Raw genomic sequence first — 22,284 nt, forward strand, 5'->3', positions numbered from 1 at the left:
GTCATTTAATGCAGCGTTTAACAAGCTACAGATTTGATTCGGTTACAAATGTTGAGTGTGATTTCATAGTTTCAGCTTTGTTTTAAGTCATTTCTATACATTTATTTGATATCTCAAACATTAGTCTGTATTACTTTTATAGGTAAGTAAAACTGTTCATTCCCTGTGTTGTGTTGTAAAATAAAGTATGTTATTATGTTTGATTAAAATCAAATCATTCATGATGGAGACAGTGAAATAAAGTCAAATAACCGGAACCTTTTATAGTCATACAGTGTTGTCTGATTTAGGTAAGATGATCCTGGTGTAATCTGCATTAGTTGATTAGCAGCTGAAGTTTTTAATAACCAGAATATCGCAAAAACATAGCGGGGATCAACTGACTGATTTAAACTCACATAATTATCTGAAAACAAAGAAAGTCAACCAGTCAATTCAATGCCTCCATTCTGCATCCCGAACAGCAGGTGATACACAAAAGGACTAATTTGTTCTTCAAACATTGTGCTTTGAGATCAGCACTGAAATTATCATGTCAAGATTCTTAATAAAAAAGATAAAGTTCATTTAAGGTCAGTCATGTGAAGGATGATGAACTGCATTTCTACAGCCCCGGCTGAGACAATTAAGTGTTGCAGCTGTTGTCGAGAGAGAGAGCTAAGGTCAGGGACTTTAAATTATCACTCATCACTGTTCTGCCCCGCTAGGTCTGCACCCTTTGTCTCGTGGTGTCGTCATGGCATTGTTTCCTTTCCTTTGGCCTTGAGGACAAAGATAACCCTGTGAAATTCTTGTCTGGGTTCTCTTTACTTGGGAAGGGCAGCCTTCAAGGGTAGTGATATAGCTGCAGTGCAGTGTTTGATGTCATGATGGATGGATGGTAACAGGTGCATTGCGCTATAAAATACACCTAGAATCAGAATCGTGGTTTATTGTCGTGTAGGTTTACACATACAAGGAAGTTGTTTCAGTGTTTTGGTGCAGAACAATGAACACAGAACTCGATTAAAAATAAGTAAAAACTAGTAAACAGTAGTACTCCTACTGTCAGGGAAGTTAAATAGAATAGGATAAAAATAGATTATAAGAATAAAGATTTAAAAAACAATATAATACAAAATACGTACAACAGGTGTAATTAAAGAGCTGCTAATACCTAGATACCTCCCTCAACAAGTTTAATCAAATTTACATTTTTATTTCATGTTCATGTACTTATTTGATGTTGTTGGTTTGATCCAAATACATTTCTGATTCTCTACCAAATGGACCTTTCAAAGGTTGATCTGAATTTGCTTTAATTTTCAGCTGTCTAAATCCCTGCGGAAGTCTTCTGTTCCATGTCACCCTCCTGGCTTTTGTCCACCCTGCGATGTATGGGTACATAGTCGTAACCAGACTCCTCTAAGGTAAGACCAACTGCTGGCAGCACACATCTAAGATTAAAAGAACAAATGGTGTCACATTGATGTGCTATTGTTGGTTGTGTCTGCTAATCAACACCTGAGTCCTACGTGTTCTTACATGTGACCCAGAGAAAACATAAAGGTGTCATAAAGGAAACAATGCTAAAAGGTTGATCTTGATCTTAGAGGGTCAGGAGGAAGATAGTCAGAGCCACAGTTTATGCAGATCTGTTTGTTTACATCTGTAATGTATGTATTAATTTATAATCTCTCTGCAAGCCTTGAAGGACAGGGCCATGTGAGATCAAGGTCAGCCAACGCAAGCCTTATCTCAAGCTGCACCCTTCACTTGGCTTCATCTGACTTGAGCATCAGTTCCTCCTTTGTGCTGCTGTGGAAGAAAGACTCACGGTAAGCTAGAATTTTTTCAACACTAAGTCAACACTGTTGTTTTACTGCTGTTCACATAACCTGGCTGGCCTGTATGGTTTGAATCTGCTACAGCATTATTGAGATTAATATTTTTTATAATGTTGATTAAATATGAAAATGATACGGCCAATTCATTGAACTGAAGTTTTTAAAATAATGTTTCACTGTTGTGCATTACATGAGGCCAAACTTATGAGTGTATTATATCTTCATGATAGGTTTTTGCTGAAATTTGATAAGAAATTATTTTGAATTATCAAAAATGTGAGACATTGTCAGAGTTTTTGTTACTTCAATTAGAGCCATGTGTACAACATTCATCACATCTATGTCCAGTCAACTATTTATTTCTAACCTATTTTACATAGAAGATCAAATTTCTTCAAGCAAAGTCGTGCTTTGTTCTTTTTTATCTGACGATTGTTCTTATTATGGCATCAACAGTCTTAGATCACGTGGTTCCTTTTTTACGTTTCCCCCCCCCAGAATGATTTCCTGTATTTAAGTTCAAGAAGGAATAAAGCAGGGAGGAAGCTCTTTTTATGTCAGAGCATTCTTGAATACGTTGATTTGTATTTGAAACGGGTAAAGCAATCCTACTGGCAGGTTGTCGTCACTTGTAGGACTCTTGAATGAGATTATCCAACTTTTTAAGGTAACATTTTGTTTGTTTGTGTTATTACGACAATGTTACGCCTGTTCGTTTTACACACACAAACATGACAGCACAGGAAATTGGATGGAAGACTTTTAACAGCATTGCTGTTAGTAAGAGCATCTCCTACAACCAGTGGCGTACTGTTTGAGGGGCAGGGGCAAACAATAAATAAAAAGGGCAACAACTGTATGCCATGGGGCACCAACACGCAAGAAAGTTGTGATGTGAAACAGTGCTGTGTGTGTGTGTGTGTGTGTGTGTGTGTGTGTGTGTGTGTGTGTGTGTGTGTGTGTGTGTGTGTGTGTGTGTGTGTGTGTGTAGACAGACATCCTTTTTTTTCTTTCTAAAGATACGTTTAAATTGTCAATGCTAACTTTTTAACAAGCTGACATGGTAACAAACTCCACAATGGAGCTTTCAGGCTCCAACTAAGAATGAAAATGAGGTAGAATCACGCTGCGACGTAACTGTTTATTAAAGGGGTATATTTAAATAAAGTACAACAGGGGCATTTTGAACTATAGAGGCAGTGAGTGGAGGAGTGTGTGGAGGCCAAGTCATTTTCTAGCATGGATTATTTATATATTTCAAACCTGGGGGCACCAGCGGAGGCGATTGCCCCCCTGTCCCCCCCTTGACTTCACAACTGCCTACAACTCCATACATGAAAAAGGTTTTCGAGCTTAAGTGATTTTCAGCTGTGTGTTTGTAAAGCCAATACATACTCAGTGTCCTCTTGACGTTTAATAAAAAAAAATATCTTCAGTTCAGAGAGTCAGCACAAGGTGGCAGGAGTGACCTGGTTTGTATGAGTAATGGTGTGTACTGCAAAAACTGTAAAGATTGTTTATTATACATTTTGGTCCTTATGCAAATCTGTGTTTTGTATGTTTGTTTTAAGTACTCCCAGGTACTGGGGTCAAAAACTGTGTCCCAAATTGGGGGGAAAAAATAGATTTTGGGGTCTGAGGTTAAGGTACAGGTAGGGGTAAGGTTTATTCAACCAGTGATAGAGGTTGGGGTCTGAAAGAAAATGATGAAAGCCTATACACCAGAATGAGATAAGTAAATTGAAAAGTGTGTGCGTGTAGGTAACTAGGTGATATTTTTCAATGATAAAATAGAAGCTGGTGAATGTAACGCTTAGGCCATGTCTACACCTGGTATTAACATGCCTCCTAGGCGATCTGATCAGAGGTGAACCGCTCCATGAATGTCATTTTTGGCTGATTAACAACTTCTGCTCTGTGTCTCCTGAAACTTGGTTTTATAATCTCTATGCTTATAATTCTAAGCATATGTTAAATGTAGAATGTGAATTAGAGCAGGGCTTCTCTCTCTCAGCTGTGAGTCCACATCACATCTTTTACTCAGTTATTTTATTATGGAATGATTTAAGTATGTATTGATCAAGAGTGGTCGCTGCAGACACATGTGAGGAGGCAGTTTTATGCCGGATGTGAACTGTCCACTTGTGGTTGGATCAGCGGGGATGCATGTTAACACCAGGTGTAAACAGGCTCTTAATGTGAAAACTCTACTCGACTGAAATAAAAGAGGACTCTACACGTTATATTGAATGCACTTTGCTTTATTCTACAGATTTACTTGGAAGACAAAGGGGACTACGGCACAGGAGTTTCCAAAGGTCTTAGATGGCCATCTGTAAGTTTCACTCCTCATCTAGCCCTTTCTGTGATGAAGAATAAGAAAGTAGACAAAGAGAGACAGGTTAGTGACATGGGAACAAAACTCAGTGTTACACAAGGTAGTACACAAGTTGATCTTGTGGGAATTTTGTAGTTTGACAGAGATCTTTAGTCTCAAGCTATCTGTTTTTTGTTGTTCTTTTTGATTTCAAGCCTTAGAAATAATTTATAAATGTGTACCGTTCAATTCAGGAGGTAAACAAAAAATGTGTGATTAAACCAACATGGCCACAGCATTAGCATGTTCTATATACTGCTTAATAGCTAATAATAAAGTAGGAACCGCTCACAAGCATACTGTATATTAACACAAACTAAGCACTAACAAGACCAATTTCAGATCAATCAGGGCACCTTTATTTTGAACTATATATACTATTAAGTTTACATCAATGTGATTGATTAAAAATAATTGTTGTTGTGGTGACCTAGAGGTTAAGAAGCTAACCTGAGCTACCCTGGATTAATGTTAAGCCTGGTGGGGAGTGACATTTGTTTTGCGTCCCTATAACATCACTCTCACATCATCATCTGTCACATTATTACTGTCAACTCATATTTTCTAACCTATTAAAACACTAATTTAACTCACCAAATCCATAAAAAAATAAAATTGATCTTTAGAAACCTGGTCTGGTTGTTTTATTCCCATTAAAATTATGTAATTAATTCCATTGCAAATGAGACCCATGTTAAAATGCATTGAATACATTGACATGGTTTAAGGACAGTATTAAAAATGTTGTGTCGTAATCAAGAGTGGCTTCTTACCTTCGACCCCACGTCGCGGCTCTTGGCACGCAGCTTGTTGACCTGAGACTCGGCAATGTCGGCTCGCTCCTCTGCCTCATCCAGCTCGTGTTGCAGCTTCCGGAACTTGCCAAGATGAGTGTTGGCCTGCTCTTCCTACAGGATTTAACAAGCACACAGACTGTGTTATCAATGTTGCTGGAAAAACCTGGCAGGATTGAACTGGCACCGCCTGAAATCGACTATAAACACGGTCACTTTTTGTGGTTTTGAAAATGTGACATTGGTTTTTATAGTTAACCAACTACGTTTAAAACAAGTCGCAATGGAGGGTGACATTTTCTTTGCTGTGATTCAAAACAATTACTTGCCATCTGATCCATCTAATAACTTTACTATCTACAATGAAAGCTTTAAAAGTAATTCTCTCAATTGACATTTTGTAAAGGGAATTGAATTGAATGAGTCTTAAAGACACAGCACAAAAAAAGACAACTCTTCCTGCCTATACTTACGGCCTCCTCAGCAGATCTCTTGTAGGCTTTGACTTTCAGCTGCAGTTTATCCACCAGATCCTGCAGACGCACAGTATTCTTGCGGTCTTCCTCAGTCTGTGTAAATGAAGGAAATAGGAAAGTGACTCGCCAGTTTGATAAGGAGTGATCTCTTCAATTACCATCCTAATACCTCAAATAATTTCATTTAAATCACATAATTTAAATCAAATTAAATATATGTTAGACAAGTTAAAGCTCCTGTGAGGAACTTTTGGTTTGTGTTGATTTTGGCGCCCCCTGTGGACAAAGCTGTACCTCTTATCTCTTTGCTGATTTTGTCCTTGACATGCTTAAGTGGTGGTTTTTAACAAAAAATCTCATCCTGCTTTCTTTAACAGTCACATGTATCACTCACTTTAAATTTTTGCCCTGGAAAATGTAACAAAGGCAGCGAGCAGTTAAATGCTTCATCTGACACCCACCCCCCCATCAGCAGTTTCAGGCATTAAAAATAACTATATAGAAATTAACAATCTTGTCGCTGATGGTCTGGTTTGCTTTTGTAGGTCATATAGATTCATCAGAATTAATTTCCTCTGACAGGGCGTTCCACTTAGTCGTGGCTGTCACAGAGTATGCATGTTGCTCAAAGGCAGAACAATTAAAGGATACAATAGAGTCTGCCCAATAGAAGATATGCTAGTGGAGTGTTTTGAGTTCTCCACGCAAAAATAAACAAACCAAAAGAAGTCAAGCTGTTTTTACACAAAACAAAAATGTATCACTGATGATATTGAGTTAAATTTTTACCAGAATTTATTATCAGGTTTGTTTATACAAATACTTTAATGGTTTAATCAATCCAACTTGAAATACAATAAGGCATGGGGCGAAGGATCATCGCTTGCGTAGATGGTTTTCTAAATGTTCCGCATATTTTGTTGATCCACACATTAAAAGACGTGTGAGCAAGATAAGGAGTACACACACTTGTTCTTTGTTGAGGTTACAGAACAAAATATTACCTGGTATGTGAGCTCCTTGATGCGTCTTTCATATTTACGGATGCCCTTTATTGCCTCACTGCTCTTCTTCTGCTCCAACTCCACCTCATTCTCCAGCTCCCTCACCTGAAGACATCAGAAATCATTTATTGGAAAAGGAGTCAAAGTTGCAATAATCTGTACATTTTAACATTCATAAAAATTACTATGTAAGATGTGAAAGGCAGCAAACCAGGAGACATTTCAGTCTAAGGCAAACACACAATACACAAACTGCCAATAATCAAACACACAAAAAAGTAAGCATTCACCTGGTCAAGAAATTTGATCATTCATTTAACTAGAAAAATGTTTATTGTCTTCAGAAATTAGTGGATAATACCAGTGAATGATAAGCTAATATTTATCAGGGGTCCAGACACAAGACTGATGATAATGTTGTTCAATGTCTGCTAGATGTGCGAGAAGGTTTTTGCCAGCAAGGGCAGCAATGTTTGAGGGCTACATGCTTTGTCTTTTTGAGCTTAAAATCGGATTCTGTAGCTTTATGATTAAAAAAATTGTGTTCGTACCACAGATTTGATTGTCGAGATCTGTGAAATTGATATCACACGACAAATCTCTCTTACCCTGGCCTCGAGCTTCTGCACCTGCTTCTTTCCACCCTTCATAGCAATCTGTTCGGCTTCATCCAGCCGGTGCTGCAGGTCTTTGATGGTTTGCTCCATGTTCTTCTTCATGCGCTCCAGGTGAGCGCTGGTATCCTGTTCCTTCTTCAGCTCCTCCGCCATCATGGCAGCATCAGTAATGGCCTTCTTGGCCTTTTCCTCAGCATTTCTGCACTCCTGCACTGCTTCCTCCACTTCAGTTTGAAGCTGGGAGGCATCGACCTCAAGTTTCTTCTTCTGGTTTATCAGGCCAGTGTTCTGTAAATTTTTCAGTGTAAAATTTGAGAATGTAAAAAAGTTTACTCGAGAAAAAGGAATGATTTTAAATTGTATATAACTTCCATTTGTTATCTGTGGTGGTTAAAACAACTTATCCGGTCTCACCTGTGAGTGCAGTAGCTGCACCCTCTCACTAACATCCAGCAGCTCTTGCTCAGCAAGTTTGCGACCTCTCTCGGTTTGCTCTAGAGCAACCCTCAGTTCCTCCAGTTCAGCCTGAAGCAGGTTGTTACGCCTCTCAACTATGGCAATGTTTTCTTTCAGATCGTCATTGGCCCGAACAGACTCATCCAGCTGAATTTGGCAATCCTTAATGGGATGAAATCAACCATGTGTAAATGCATAATTGGATTGAATTTAAAACATCTTAAGATTTCCAGACTTTCCTTTTTTTTCTAGCTTACCTTCAGATGTGCATGAACAGATTTGAGCTGTTTCTGAGCCTCAGCCGCCTGCCTGTTGGCCTGGCTAAGCTGGATCTCCATTTCATTGAGGTCTCCCTCCATCTTCTTCTTCAAGCGGAGAGCCTCATTCCTGCTACGACACTCGGCTTCAAGGGAGCTCTGCAGGGTGTCAACGGTCCTCTGCAGGTTCCTCTTGGACTGCTCCATCTCCTCATCTTTCTCAGCCAATTTGCGTTCAATATCAGCTTTAATTTGATTGAACTCCAGCTGGGCTCTTAGAATTTTACCCTCTTCATGCTCCAGGGAGGCCTGGTGAACAGGTGGGTACAGGGTTATACATGTGAGCGAACAGTTATACTGCAATGTGTCTTATTCATCAAAGAGGGCCTGTACCTCAGCTTCCTCAAGAGCAGAGTGGATCTCACTCTTCTCCTGTTCCAGTTGTTTCCTCATTTTTTCCAGCTCATGGATGTTCTTTCCTCCCTCACCAAGTTGCTCAGTGAGGTCAGAAATCTCCTCTGTGGAAGGTCATGGAGTGTGATTAAGATGACCTGGTAATTAAATGTTACTGTATGTCTGCTGACTGTTGGACAGGATGTGGCAGTTGATCTTACCTTGTAAGTTCTTGTTCTCTCTCTTCATGGTCTCCAGATGATCCAGAGACTCCTCATACGAGTTCTTCAGTTTGAAGAGTTCGGTGCTCAGAGCCCTGGCCTCCTTCTGGGAGCTCTCCAGCTCACACTGAGACTCCTCATACTTCTGCTTCCACTCAGACAGGACCTACAGCCGATGGAAACTCTAACAGTAAGTGCCCATGTGCCACATGAGGAGCAGTGAGTCTGCCTTGAATTAAACAATTTCACCCCGAGGTGTAGAACTTACAGTTCACATCGACCAAAAACAAATTAGCTGTTTTATATGTGTTAAAAGGATAATGAATGTTAATATTTGGACTAAATGGTAATTCTCCCGTCTTATAGGCACTGTCTGCTTCCTTGTTGGACCGAATATGTTTATGTTTGTGGAAAAAATAGAATGAAAAGGTTAACATTGGAGAAATGTTAAAAAATTTAAACTTATTATGAATTATACACTCTGACTTAAACTCACTTACAATGCAGTGTTGAATTATCTGCCTGAACAGCTGAGCTCACACTCACACTCAGGATCATGTGAGCCTAACGACCCATTAACACCAGAGGGTACTAACGACAGCTAGGTCAACAGCTCAGGTTAACCACTCACCCTTGATTACACAACAATTAGCATACTAATGACCGACAGGGGCTAATATTTCTAGCTACATCCACCAGTCAGTTAGAACTGAAGAAGCCTTTTGGATGAGAGGTGAAACGTCTTCAAGAACTTCAACCGAGTCCAGTTGCCTTTTGGATTAAGCTTTGAATCACCATGACCTGGATTTACAGACACTCTGACTTAAACAACACCTGTCAGGACTCCTTTGAGCAATTACCTTAACCCTTAACCCTTCGTGAAATACAAATAGTATTGTAGTTTTATGTGAAGGTGTGTAGATCTAAAGCTGACTCTATGAAAAGTAGTCAGTTGAAAGGTCAAATAAATAAATCTTCACCCCAACTGATAAATCCATTGTTTTCACAAATACTTTGCAGTACTTCACCTTGTCAAAGTTTCTTTGCTTCTTGTCCAGAGCAGCAGCAGCAGCATTAGACCTCTCCACATCCACCATGAGATCTTCGATCTCATTCTGCAGTCTGTGTTTGGTCTTCTCCAGAGAGGAACATTTAGCATTCACTGCTTCAACAGCCTCCTCGGCATCCTGCAGACGCTGAGCCAGCTTTTTCCTTAAAAAGTAAATCATTGAAGTCGTTTAATGTTCCTGCAGTTGAGCTTGTTGGATACATTTTAATAAATTGAACTGATATGACTGGCTGCTCAGTCATCTAACAGACAAACTTTTTGTTCGTCTTACATTTTAGTTGGAACATAACACAAACAAAAAGCTGATCTGCTAGACGAAGTAAAAAGTCTCTTTAGGAATAACGTCAGCAAATTATGATTTTAGATCTCAAACAGACTTACTTGGCCTCCTCCAGTTCCTCGGTTCTCTGGATGGCATCAGTTTCGTACTTAGTTCTCCACTGTGCCACCTCAGAGTTGGCCTTGGACATGCTGCGCTGGAGCTCAGCCTTGGCCTCCTGCTCCTCCTCATACTGCTCCCTGAGCAGGTCACAGTCGTGACGAGAAGACTGCACTGCATGAGCAAGGGCACTCTTTGCCTGTTGAAACCAAATTATTTGAATAGACAATGCTGCAATAAACAATAGATAGAAAATCAGAGAAATTCAAAATGAAAAGAAATTAGTGTCCAGTTCGGTTCCTTTGGTAACTTTATTTCACCTTAGTCTCCTCTTCAAGTTGTCGCTTGAGGTCTTCAATCTGCTGAGTGTAGGACATTTTTCCTCTCGTCAGTTGAGACACCAGAGAATCCTTCTCCTCCAGCTGTCTTGAGAGCTCACCTAGTTTTTTGCAAACACACAATTGTATTGTCAGTGTCAAGATGTTAACTTTTTAAAGACATTTTGTCCACTTATCTCAGGAAAAGTCGATTTCATAATTGGAAAGCTTCTTTTTTTTAAACATGAAACTATCAGCTGTCAAGAACATCAAGTAGATATCAGCTTAATTTATACAACATACCATTTTCTGTTTGAAGTTTTGCTTTCTGCATATTGAAGTCATTGATGCAGCGTTGAGCCTCTTCAAATTTGGTCTTGTATTCACTCATTTGATCTTCCACAGTCCTGCATGTCTTCTCTAGATTTGTCTGGATTGAAAATATTTATTTTAAACACACACTTTATATCCCCAAAACTCTTATGTGTAATGTGAATATGAGCAAGAAATTGTTTGTCAGTTCAGCCAACCTTAGTCTTCACAATATGTTCCATATTAGAGACCACATCATCCAGCTCCAGTCTGAGCTCGCTCTTCTCCTTCTCCAGTTTCTGCTTGACTCTCTGAAGGTTGTCAATCTGCTCTCCCAGGTCTGCAACGCTGTCAGCTTGTTTCTTCCTGAGAGTGGCAGCGGTGGCTTCGTGCTGCAGAGTGGCCTCTTCGAGGTCTCTGCGGAGTTTCAGGAACTCAGCCTCCCTCTTCTTGTTCATCTCAATCTGGGCGGCTGTTGCTCCACCAGCCTCCTCCAGCCGCTCGCTGATCTCCTCCAGCTCTCTAGCCAGGTCTGCTCTCTGCTTCTCCACCTTGGCTCGGGCAGCTCGCTCTGCCTCAAGCTCTTCCTCCAGCTCCTCAATGCGGGCCTGTACAGCCAAAATTATTTAGTCATCTGCTTACTATTGAGGGTTTTATCAACTTTGAACCATTGCACATTAATCATCCATTACCTGGAGCTCCTTCAGTTTCTTTTGAAGCTGAATGGTTATGGCCTGCTCGTCTTCTATTTTATTGTTGAGCTGACTTAGTTCAAAATCTTTCCTGTTTGTAAAAGAGGACAACGGTTAGAGCATCTGTTCAACATGTTTCTGTACAACTGAGATACAGAAATACTTAAACAGTAGAATAATGTGTTTACTTTTTCATATGCTCTTCAAGTTGTTGCTTGTCATTCTCGAGGTCCATTACGCTCTCTTGGGTTAATTTTAAGTCTCCCTCCAGCTTCCTCTTAGCTCTCTCAAGATCCATCCTAACTTTCTTCTCTTGCTCCAGTGAACCTTCAAGCTGGACAACATCATTACAGAAAGTCAAATTATGTTCACCTGTTGGCATTGGCATGTGTTGTCCCTGTACACAAATTAAACTATGGGAGAAACAAAAGTAAGCAGAGTTCTTACATCATCCACTTGCTGCTCCAGCTTAGCCTTGGCCTTGGTCAGAGAGTTGACTTTGTCTTCTTCACTCTGCAGGTCATCCAGTGTTTGCTGATGAGCTTCCTGTAGCGCTTTCTTTTCCTTGGTCAGCTTAGCAATGATCTCATCCAGAGCTGCCATCTCCTCGACCAGGTTCTTCACCTGTTGAATGAGTTTTAAGTATTAGATAAAATTCTCGTCTGGAATATGTTACATTTGGATGAACTTTAATTTAAATATTTAAAAAAAGTCATGCCTTGTTCTCGGTGGCGTGCTTCTCTTTCTCCACTTTAGCCAGAGTTAACTCCAAGTCATCAATGTCCTTCTTTAACTCAGAACACTCATCCTCCAGCTTCCTCTTCTTAGCTGTAAGTTCAGCGTTCATCTCCTCCTCATCCTCCAGCCTCTCAGATAGTTCTTTGGCTTTTGCTTCCATCTGAATTTTGTGTTTGATCAGCCCTTCACATCTTTCTTCAGCATCTGCAAGATTATCTTGCTCCTACATTGAAAAGGATTGATAAGTTCGATAAGATATGATAAGTTGCGGTAAACATGATTAATGCATGAATTATGTTACCGTTTTGACATTGAAAAATTAAAATGCTTTCGTTGGACTTACAGCCTGGACTTGGAGCTGCAGGTCATTTTTCTCTTGGAGAAGAGAGACCATTTTTTCCTCCAGTTCCTTTCTACGAGCTTCAGACTTTGCATACGCCTCTTTCAGCTTCAGGAATTCTTCCTTCATGTTAGCCATCTCTTTCTCTGCCTCAGCAGATCTCAACAGAGGCTTGATCTTGAAGAACAGCTTCATCCAGGGCCAATTCTTGACCCCCATGAAGGCGCGGATGTTCCACTGGATCACCAATAATGCATCTCTGTCAAAGATCAACCAAAGTTATTTATACCTCTTCAACAACATTATATTTATCATGTACGATTTCCTGATTCCTCTAACCTTCTTTCAACAATCTTCTGGAATTCCACCCTTGCCAGCAGACCTCTTGATCTAGCCTGGATTCCGGTGATGATGAGTGACAAACGGTCGTCCCTCATCTCCTCCAGTTGCCCAAGAAGACCAGCCTTGAAGAACACCTTTAGGAGCATGCAAAGACATCCAACAGCTGTTACACATACAGGCCTGCAGTTTCCAACATTGTATCATTAAAGCAATACTGTGTGACTTTTGACAGGAAGAAGGAGTATTGAAATATTGTCTGAGGCCAATACAAGAAATAATACATTGTTCATCCTAGAAATGCATAGCTGCCACTTTGCTGTTAATCACCTTAGTATGTCCAAACTTGTACTGGTTGTGGTCAATATCCAGAGACCCGAGAAGTTTCTCAGCTCCCTTTTTGCTGTCAATAAACTGACCCTCAGGAATGGCAGCAGGATTCAGAATGCGATATCTGAAAAGAAAAATTTTAAAAATAACATGGTAAATAACTTTTTTTTTTGGTTGGGTTTGATTATAAATGAACATTTCACAAAGGGAAAATACCTCTGTTTGAAATCTCCATAGAGGATCCTGTTGGGGAAGCCCTTTCTGCAGATCCTGATGCCTTCCAGCACACCGTTACAGCGCAGCTGGTGCATCACCAGAGGGTTCTCCATGGCCCCAGGAGTCTTGGTCTCATTGGGGATGATGCAGCGCACAAAGTGAGGGTGAGTAGACCTCAGGTTGGTCATCAGCTTGTTCAGGTTCTCCTGAGAAGGGAATTCATCCACCAAATGTATGTGGTTATTGTGACCCATATTTCTTAGTTAACAAGTTCAAATTAAGTCTCAAACACTGGTTTCCATATTGTATAGCCATATTCTTGTGCTAAAACTTACCCTGTGCAAAGCAGACACAGTTTGGAAGGATGAACCCTTCTTCTTGCTTCCCCCTCCTTTGCCGCCCTTTCCACCTTCAGCTAATGATCAAGTGTACAACTAATTACATTGCCCTGACACAGGCATACAATATAACATTTTGCAGCAAACAAAAGTTGACATTCCTAGTTAAGATTAACTAGTACATCCATATGAATTGTACATATAGTTACCTGATTCTGCTCCAGCATAATTTACAAAGAGGAAAGATAACAGCTTGAGGGTAGACTTCTGGTAGAGTCCCACAACCGTCTCATTCAGGGGATCTTTGTTCTTCACCAGCCAGTTGTTGATATTATAATCAACAGTTCCAGCGTAGTGCATCAGGGCAAAATGGGCCTCTGGTTTCCCTTTGACAATTCTTGGCTTCTGGAAGTTACCGGACTTCCCCAGATGGTTGTCATAGAGCTTAGCTTTGAAGGTGGCATCAGAGGCTTTGGGGAACATGCACTCCTCTTCAAGGATGGACATGATACCCATGGGCTGAGGGAATCAAAATGATGATTTTTTTTTAAAATCTCTATTTTTCTATTTGTCCTTGTATATGGCTGAAAATGTAATGGTCTTCAATCTTACCTTTTCAATCAGGTCGATACAAGCCTGCAAGTCCATACCAAAGTCAATGAAAGTCCATTCAATGCCCTCTTTCTTGTACTCTTCCTGCTCCAGCACAAACATGTGGTGGTTGAAAAACTGTTGCAGTTTTTCATTGGTGAAGTTGATGCACAGCTGCTCAAAGGTGTTGAACTGTAATGTAAGGTAACAAAAGTATAGTTATATCTTTAATACCTGCACTGAATTGAAGAAGGAGTTGAATATGCCTGTAGATTATAGATTATATAAACATAAATAGAAAACGCTCACATCAAAGATCTCAAATCCAGCAATGTCCAGTACACCAATGAAGTACTGACGAGGCTGCCTGGTGTCCAGGGATTGGTTGATCCTCACCACCATCCAGAGAAACATCTTCTCATACACTGACTTCGACAGTGCACCGATAGCGTAGTACACCTAGAAAATCAAAACTCTAAAAGCTCAGATAAACGACCCCTCAGTGTTCCTTCACATAAATCACTTCAGAAGACGCCTTTCAACAAATTCAAGTCGTAAGTTTCATTCCTACCTGCTGGACATTCTGTCCCTTGGTGACCCACTCATTTCCTACTTTGACTCTTGGGTGACAGAGACCTTTGACGAGGTCAGCAGAGTTCAGGCCCATCAGATATGCAACTTTGTCCGTACCTGAGAAAATACATGTAAATATAAAATCATTTAATAAGAATAATCTCTCAATCTCTAGATCCTAGATCAGACTAGATCCTTAAATGTTTGTTTGTCAAGTTTCAGAGTTTTCTCACCTTCAGTGCCATCAGCCTCTGCCTGCTCCTCTCGCTGCTTGTTCTTGAACTTCATGTTGCCATGATGCATGATGGCACCAATCAGCTTGTAAATGCCATTCTTCTCTTCTTGAGTGAAGCCCAGCACATCAAACGCATCCTGAGTAAAAAACAGGAGAATTATATTAGATGTGTCATTGACTCTTTTGCGTTTTATCAAGGTATTCAGTAGAGTGACAGGAGAGTTGTTGGGCATAATTTTGCGCGTGCTCTCTTAACCACTAGAGTCTCAAATCAGACACTTCAACCCTGTCTCCTAGGAAGTATAATTTTATTTTACCAGACAACTTTCCCTGTTACATTGTGGTCACAGTGTAATCACTGCCTGGATTCACTTCAGAGACAATGTTTCTTTGATTAAATAAAAAACTAAGTTTATGTACCCCGCTGCATTCGCAAAGAAGTGGTTGGACTGGAAGGCAGCCATAAAAATGCACCAGTGTCAAGTCCAGGGTTTGTGCCCGACTATTCTAATAATTTTTACTTCATCAAGTGATTCAGTGCTACTCGGTTTCGTCAACGTTATAAAGCTTTATAATCCTATAAGAACAGCTAGATCGCTGAAAAACATGTAGCCAGCCAGAGCACCAGAAAACATTTTTCTGGCTTTTTAAACAACCCTTCATAATAAACAGTTCGTTTACAAGGTAAATTTAAAAAAGTTAAATTGCACAATATAATAATATAATATCTATAAATCGTCTTTGGAATATATGTCCATAGCATAGACTGAATAAAAAGATGGACGACATGACCGCTCCCTGAAAATGAAGCCTAACCCTCTCTATCGCCCCCTGCTGACTGGCTGCAGTATAGGTCATAAAGCCCGCCTCCTCCATGTTAACAGATGGGACATGAGTCAAACTATAAAATCAAAATTCACGTCAAATACATTTTTCTCAAACATGGTTTCTGTCATTATAGTTAGTTCTTATCATGCTGATTTACGTCCAAGTGTTCATTTTTCTGACAAGTTTACTTTTAATTATTTATTTGATGCTGTCAAATGATGATTGACAGCTCTGTTGACAAATACGGTTCCTGCAGCCGATCTGTTCCGGATAAGCAGAGTGGAGGATGAGAGGAAACGTAACTAAAACAATCACTACAGTCACTGAAGTTTCCATATCTGTGAACGTTAACCTCAGACCAACACAAAGAAGCTGTTCTGATGTTAAACACGCTGGTGAGCGAGATCCTTGCTGTTTTTTTCGGTCAGTTAAGTGTGTGTCTTGGTTAGCGGCCGACCTCCACTCGTCGATCTCTACTGCACAGACTCTGGCTCCGTATGACGTCACCATCGCAAGATGGCAGCGCCTATCACGTGGGCTATTTTGGCATCAATTCTGACAATAAGGGCAGATGGAGATGCATCGCCCATCTATATATCCAGTCATTGGTCCATAGCATTAGATCCTTGACTTTTTGTAGTTTAAAGCGTCATTTCTAGAATTAAAAGAAGAATGAAACAGGCAGCACAAGATGGACTGTAGAGTCTTCTGTACTGGCAAGGCATTTGGTTACAGTATTTCTCCACATGTGCCCGCATTGGAGAATAAAGATCTCATCGTTCCCAAACTTGAAATACTTTTCTATAAAGCAGTTTACAGGATGCAACATCTTACATATTGACATCTGTCAACAGTAGCTGTTCCATTAAAAGACACAATAATAATCCCTACTCACATCAGTGGCCATCAGCTCATCAGCATCATTGATGGAGGCTACAGTCGTCTCTCCTTGGGAGATGAAGGCGTAGTCATAGGGGTTGTTGGTGATGAGCAACATTTCTGAAAAGCAAAACAGAAAAGTAAGATTTAATGTGATAGGGATAGTATAACTACTAGATAAAAATGTTCCAAAGATCATTTGATTTGTATTTACCAAGCAGCTCAGGTTTCTTCTGAGACAGAATCTGATAGAAGATGTGGTAATCTCTCTCGGCCTTAAGCTGAAAGGTGACACGGGACTTTTCCAGCAAATCTAAGAGGACATTTGTTTTATGTAGGTGGGGATGGTGGTCAGTCGCAAAAACGAGCAAACAAGATGAAAGTACAGAGAAGAGACTGCTTACATGTCTCGATGTCAGCTGAGGCCAGCTTTCCACTGGCTGCAAAGTGAATTCGGATGAATTTGCCCTAAAATTCATCAAGAAGAAAAAACAACTTTAAAATAAAACAGGCTCAAAGGGTTATTTCATAACAAGCGGAAACTTACAAATCTGGAAGAGTTGTCATTCCTGATGGTCTTGGCATTACCGAAGGCCTCTAAAGCTGGGTTAGCCTGGATGATTTGATCCTCCAGAGTTCCCTAAAAACACAGCAATGCAACGTTTATTCAGTGTGCCATCAGAGGCTCTTTTTATCTGTGAATTAGGGATTATAACCTTTTTCTCAGAGCCTGTGTCCTTCTTCCCACCTCCAGCAGCAATGCTGGCAAAGTACTGGATGACTCTTTTGGTGTTGACAGTTTTCCCAGCACCAGATTCTCCACTAAAGACACACATACAATTAACAGGAATTATAATCACAGGCACATCGTCATGTTTTTGATTAAATAATCAGAATTCATGGAGAAATCTTTTGCATTAGTCATTCCATGGGCGTAGCAACACAGCGATTATTATACATAATCACTGTGATAACTTTCCCTTTTTAGAATTAATTGTTCTATATTGGCAAATTGCATCTTATAAAACAGTAGTGACATGATCAACAGCTGCTTGAAACTGAAACTTTTGCCGTTCAACCCATGAGCAAACGTTAATGTTCATATTCAGTCTTCTAGTCGAGTTTGCCAAGCACAATAAACCATTTAAAATAATGGCTTATATTAACCTGAGCATATCAACAACTTGATGCTACTTACACTTAATATAATAGAGTAGTCATTAAAATATAACTCACGTGATGAGAATTGACTGATTTTCTCTGTCTGGAAAGAGAAGACAGGATCATTTAAGGATTAAGGATTCCTCAGTGTTTTTGTAATTCACCTTTCTGTGAACAAATTACTGGAAGTGAATTACCAGTCAGCATGTACTGGTAGGCATTGTCAGAGATGGAGAAGATATGAGGAGGAGCTTCACTCCTCTTCTTTCCTCTGTAGGCGACAACCACTTCTTGGTTGTAGACTGGCAGCCACTTGTAGGGGTTGACAGTCACGCAGAAGAGCCCAGAGTAGGTCTGTGAGAAAGAGGAAGCGAACTGTCTTACACCAATCATCTAAGCTATTGACAAATGAAGATAGTGTGTAGTTCTATAATATTGAAGCACCATAGATAACAGGCATCATAAAAGCTTGCAACTCACGTAGATCATCCATGCTGCGTAACGCTCTTTGAGGTTAAACAGCACAGCGGGCTCGTGGAGGAAGGTGAACATCGCCATGTCTTCAATTTTATCAAACTTTGGCGGGTTCTGGGGATGTACATCACACTCCTTCACTGTGACCGTCTAAGAATGGAAATAGTCGCTGTTAATACATTGTTATGAATCCAGCAGAACATCAGCGATTGTCAAAGTTTTATTTTATGAATAAGGTTGAAAGACAGGATCATTCCATCGTGACATCTCCGCCTGGCTTTTATGTTTCTCTGCTACATAAGACTAAATGGACTTCTATCATCTCTTGCATTCCCAGCTGCATCCAGGGCAGCTCTCCTGCCAGCTCACTGACCTTTCCTTTCTCAGTCTGAGCAGTGACTTTGTCCCCCTCACGGCTGGTGATGGAAGCCTTCACGTACTCCTCATCAGTATCAGGAACGAAGCACTCCTTCTTCATGTCGAAGAGTCGGGTCTGGGCCTCCAGACGCTCCCTGTCCGACTTCCTCAGGTACGAGGCTGCTGCCCCAAACTCTTTCATGGCAGCGTCACCCATCTTTCACCTTGACTATGTAAAATCAAAATTTCAATTGAAATTCAACTAACAACATGCAGAATACAAAACACATGTATGCAAATTTAGAGTGATTTTAATTTATCATTTAAATGTTTTTTATATTTCTATGTCAAATATTCACTGGTTTTAATCACACCCATTTTCATTTTCAGATGCTCTTACCTTACCAATCCCTTCTGAGGAGACTGAGGTGTAATGGTCCTGAAGAGAGAAGTAAAAGAAACCGATGAAACTACCCTCCAGTCCACACCAACACAGGTAATGATTTAGTATCACAGTTGATTTGTTAGCCATTGTCCCAGCACCTTACCTTGAGATAGAATGGTGACCTATTGGGGGTTTCACCATGGGTTCTCTTTATAAACGAAGCCTCTCTACCAAATATGGAGGAGCCTTACAGGGTCCAGGAATGTTATTGTGTCTGAGTCGGGTTAGAGGTACATAAAGGGAGGGGGTTAATGAGTGGCACAGAGCAATATAGAAATCAGCAGGTCAGAGTCTTATCAGTGATGGGGTGTCCTGACGAGGCCATATTAGGAGCTCCATGCAGTGAAACGATTAATCATAGGTATCCTCAAGCAGCCTGGGGACCACAAGTCAGTCTTTAAATAGACGCAGGGAGGAATTCCTTTCTCATCGTCCGTCACAGTGACTCTGCTTCTGTTACAGGAACAATACATGTGCTAAACAGAAGCATCCTCGCTAAACAGGCAAGACTGATACTGATCGGACACTTGATTTCAAACCTTTATAATTTTATATTTACTTTGCTAAATTTTAATCTTTTGAAAGTATCAGAATCGGTGTTTATTGCCAAGTAGATTTACACATACAAGGAATTTGTTTTGGTGATTTTGGTGCAGAACAATTAACACAGAACTAGAATACAATTAAGTAAAAGACTTAAATAGAATAAGATAAAAAAAAGGAATAACAATAAAAATATAAAAGCAATACATATAATACAAATAGTACAAAATATGTACAACAGGTGTGATTAAAAACTGTACAGGTGTACAAGTATGTATTGGTGATCAGCTGGTCAATCAAGTATTACTCGCTATCTATAATGTAATGAAAAATTACAATGTGGACAAAGCTGGTGGCGGCCAGGCAGCAATGCAAATAAAGCTAAATGAAAGTATGATACAAGCAATAATAGATAAGTAATATTTCATGCCATTATTTTCCGTCCTATCTGCACTCTGCCCTGGTCAACTCGCTCTACAGAACACAATATTTGAGCTTAAAGTCGAGATGAAACAGCATCTCAAGAGTATCTAGCTTCCGTATTGTGACGTGTTTCCGAGTGAAACAGGACGTGCAGGTGGGACATATCATTAGAGGGATTTGATTTGATCGTTGAGAAGTGGGCGTAGACAGACGTTCTCCACAGCGCAGTAGCTAGCTAACTCACCGAGCGTTCTTGGTGCTCTGCGGCTAAATGTTGCAGATTGATTGACAGGTGGATGTCATGATATTATTGGTTGAAATTGGTTTGTACTAGCTTACGTAAGCACACGTGATATTTTGTTTTACAGGAAGAAAAATTGTCGGATTTTGATATAAGAATACGAAGAAATTGATTTTCTGTATTTTATTTGGCCTGTGTTGTCAAATAGATGAACAATATTACCGAGGATGTGATCTAAAAGGATTAAAATGACATTTTTCATTTCACCTCGACTTTAATGGTTATATTTAAATTTAAAATTTTAAATGTATTAAAGTAATCTCTTCCTCAATTAGTTTAAGATTGACAAAGATGCTATCAGTGCATCTTTGAGCCGCAGCAAACACAATAATAACCAAAAGGATAATTAACATTCTTTGAATGGTTCAAAACAATAGACAGTATTCCATGAATGTAAACTACTGGCATTGTGGTCTCAACATGAAGGAAGACACAGAAAGTATCTGGGGAGATATTTTAGAAAACTATGTCATGTGTGGGTGTCAGTTACCCAGAGAGCTTAAGGCGAGTCGCAGTGAGGTATTGGTAACGTATTGTGTTCAGATATCATAGAAAGGACTTGTCCGTAAAATAAACAGCCATCAGACACCGAGTGAGTCGCTCTAAATAAAGAACATTAGTCTGTTAGATTAAGCAGGCGACACGTGCGAGGCTACACAGACAGAGATCTGCCACAGGTGACATGCTTAAGATTCACTGAAAGGGAGTAATGATGACACACAACAGAGGGCTGTGCGTGCACAACATGCTCCAATGTGACGCCAAGGTCACTGTAGAAGCCTTCTCCCATTATCAGACAGCAGCTAGCGAAAGCTGGCCCCTCGGTAACAGTCCCGTCGACATGGCATTGTGTCTTTGAGGACAAAGATAACTGTGTGAAATTCCTGTGCCGAGAAGCCTGCACGGATTGAGGAGAGCAGCCACAGAGGCTTTCAGGATCCTGCCTCAGCCTGCATCTGGGATCAGTTGCAGCAGATGACGGCCTCACACTGGGCTTTGTCTCACATAAATATACTGAGACTGACAGGTTTATCCCACAACCTATCAATTTTGAATGTTCCTCTTAAAATGCCACTCTAACATGGAGTCTGTGTCTAAGCTGAGCTGATTCAGTTTGATAGCAGATTTTACCTCCGACTATAATTCTGATCTGCTCCATTAACAAAAAGCAGTTTCTCCAAAAGGTAACAGACACTAATATACCAAATAATGTACCTTTGCCTCTGTTCGCTGAGTTTACTGACTCGTACCCCAAATGCTATTGACGTTAAGAAATATCAAATAACATATAAGCAATAACTTCTTAAATGTAAGTTATAACTTTTACCAGCTGCATTATAATTCTGTATAGCAACTATAATGTAGAGCCAGTCACCAGCACCAGTAATCGCAGCCCCTTCAAAGGTTAAGAGACAAAAGGAGGGTCAACAACTGCTGACAAGTGCTGAGATTATTTCCATTCTGATAACTTCCCCGGCCCTCTCACTGACAGCTGGCGTCAGGGTGCCAAATAGAAGTGACAGATTCCATGCTCCTGCTAAAGACCGAGTGAAGATAAGACTGACCTTACAGGTCAAACTTCTATTCATTAAGGGAAATATGATTTGGATGCTTTGTTTATGTCACAACAAATAAACAGAAATATATAATAATACTATAAGACATTATGTATATCTAACCACATTAAGTTTATGCAATTCACTGTACTTAGCTATGGCGCCAAAACACGTTGTCCCTGTCTTTGCTACTACAGGGTAGTTTCTGCTTTTGCATCGAATCATCCTCCTCGGATTATATGCTTCCCAGTTGAGCTGTTAGCTTCTGAATGTTGGGCTTTTTATGCCTTTGTTCAACCATGGTAATTATTGCTACTCCTGGAAATGTTACAATTTTGTTTTACATACAGCAGAAGGATTTCCCCTGGAGAGACAAGGGTCAGAACTTTTGGTGTAAAACCTTTTATAATCTGCCTGTTCCCTAAGG

At 40.1% G+C, this 22,284-nt stretch overlaps 1 protein-coding gene and 1 long non-coding RNA gene across 2 annotated transcripts in view; one reads left to right on the forward strand and one right to left on the reverse strand.

Moving 5' to 3' along the window:
* LOC138611597 (uncharacterized) overlaps positions 1 to 18,806 on the reverse strand; it is a 31,299-nt gene extending 12,493 nt beyond the window's left edge. The window contains exons 1-36 of the mRNA XM_069684775.1: positions 18,606 to 18,806; positions 18,239 to 18,382; positions 17,956 to 18,112; positions 17,834 to 17,861; positions 17,314 to 17,419; positions 17,145 to 17,237; positions 17,002 to 17,065; positions 16,812 to 16,910; positions 16,614 to 16,717; positions 14,889 to 15,027; positions 14,654 to 14,772; positions 14,392 to 14,541; positions 14,104 to 14,274; positions 13,701 to 14,010; positions 13,489 to 13,568; positions 13,154 to 13,359; positions 12,938 to 13,061; positions 12,608 to 12,744; positions 12,272 to 12,527; positions 11,909 to 12,151; positions 11,638 to 11,814; positions 11,379 to 11,524; positions 11,191 to 11,281; positions 10,717 to 11,106; positions 10,490 to 10,616; positions 10,190 to 10,308; positions 9,872 to 10,068; positions 9,450 to 9,633; positions 8,422 to 8,587; positions 8,201 to 8,325; positions 7,808 to 8,116; positions 7,509 to 7,712; positions 7,086 to 7,382; positions 6,478 to 6,582; positions 5,471 to 5,566; positions 4,977 to 5,111 (exon numbers count right to left, since the gene is read on the reverse strand). Of these exons, the coding sequence (XP_069540876.1) occupies positions 4,977 to 5,111; positions 5,471 to 5,566; positions 6,478 to 6,582; positions 7,086 to 7,382; positions 7,509 to 7,712; positions 7,808 to 8,116; positions 8,201 to 8,325; positions 8,422 to 8,587; positions 9,450 to 9,633; positions 9,872 to 10,068; positions 10,190 to 10,308; positions 10,490 to 10,616; positions 10,717 to 11,106; positions 11,191 to 11,281; positions 11,379 to 11,524; positions 11,638 to 11,814; positions 11,909 to 12,151; positions 12,272 to 12,527; positions 12,608 to 12,744; positions 12,938 to 13,061; positions 13,154 to 13,359; positions 13,489 to 13,568; positions 13,701 to 14,010; positions 14,104 to 14,274; positions 14,392 to 14,541; positions 14,654 to 14,772; positions 14,889 to 15,027; positions 16,614 to 16,717; positions 16,812 to 16,910; positions 17,002 to 17,065; positions 17,145 to 17,237; positions 17,314 to 17,419; positions 17,834 to 17,861; positions 17,956 to 18,112; positions 18,239 to 18,382; positions 18,606 to 18,806 (5,799 nt within the window). The remainder of the gene's footprint in view (positions 1 to 4,976; positions 5,112 to 5,470; positions 5,567 to 6,477; positions 6,583 to 7,085; positions 7,383 to 7,508; positions 7,713 to 7,807; positions 8,117 to 8,200; positions 8,326 to 8,421; positions 8,588 to 9,449; positions 9,634 to 9,871; positions 10,069 to 10,189; positions 10,309 to 10,489; positions 10,617 to 10,716; positions 11,107 to 11,190; positions 11,282 to 11,378; positions 11,525 to 11,637; positions 11,815 to 11,908; positions 12,152 to 12,271; positions 12,528 to 12,607; positions 12,745 to 12,937; positions 13,062 to 13,153; positions 13,360 to 13,488; positions 13,569 to 13,700; positions 14,011 to 14,103; positions 14,275 to 14,391; positions 14,542 to 14,653; positions 14,773 to 14,888; positions 15,028 to 16,613; positions 16,718 to 16,811; positions 16,911 to 17,001; positions 17,066 to 17,144; positions 17,238 to 17,313; positions 17,420 to 17,833; positions 17,862 to 17,955; positions 18,113 to 18,238; positions 18,383 to 18,605) is intronic.
* Positions 1,190 to 4,888, forward strand: LOC138611404 (uncharacterized). The gene is made up of 3 exons (XR_011309610.1): positions 1,190 to 1,409; positions 1,686 to 1,817; positions 4,099 to 4,888. It is a non-coding gene; the product is annotated as an uncharacterized lncRNA (long non-coding RNA).
* Positions 18,807 to 22,284: the final 3,478 nt, after the last annotated feature.

This window comes from Semicossyphus pulcher, unplaced genomic scaffold, assembly GCF_022749685.1.
Source record: "Semicossyphus pulcher isolate SPU_LCO1_2020_fin unplaced genomic scaffold, fSemPul1.0.p SCAF_7, whole genome shotgun sequence".
NCBI lineage: Eukaryota > Metazoa > Chordata > Actinopteri > Labriformes > Labridae > Semicossyphus > Semicossyphus pulcher.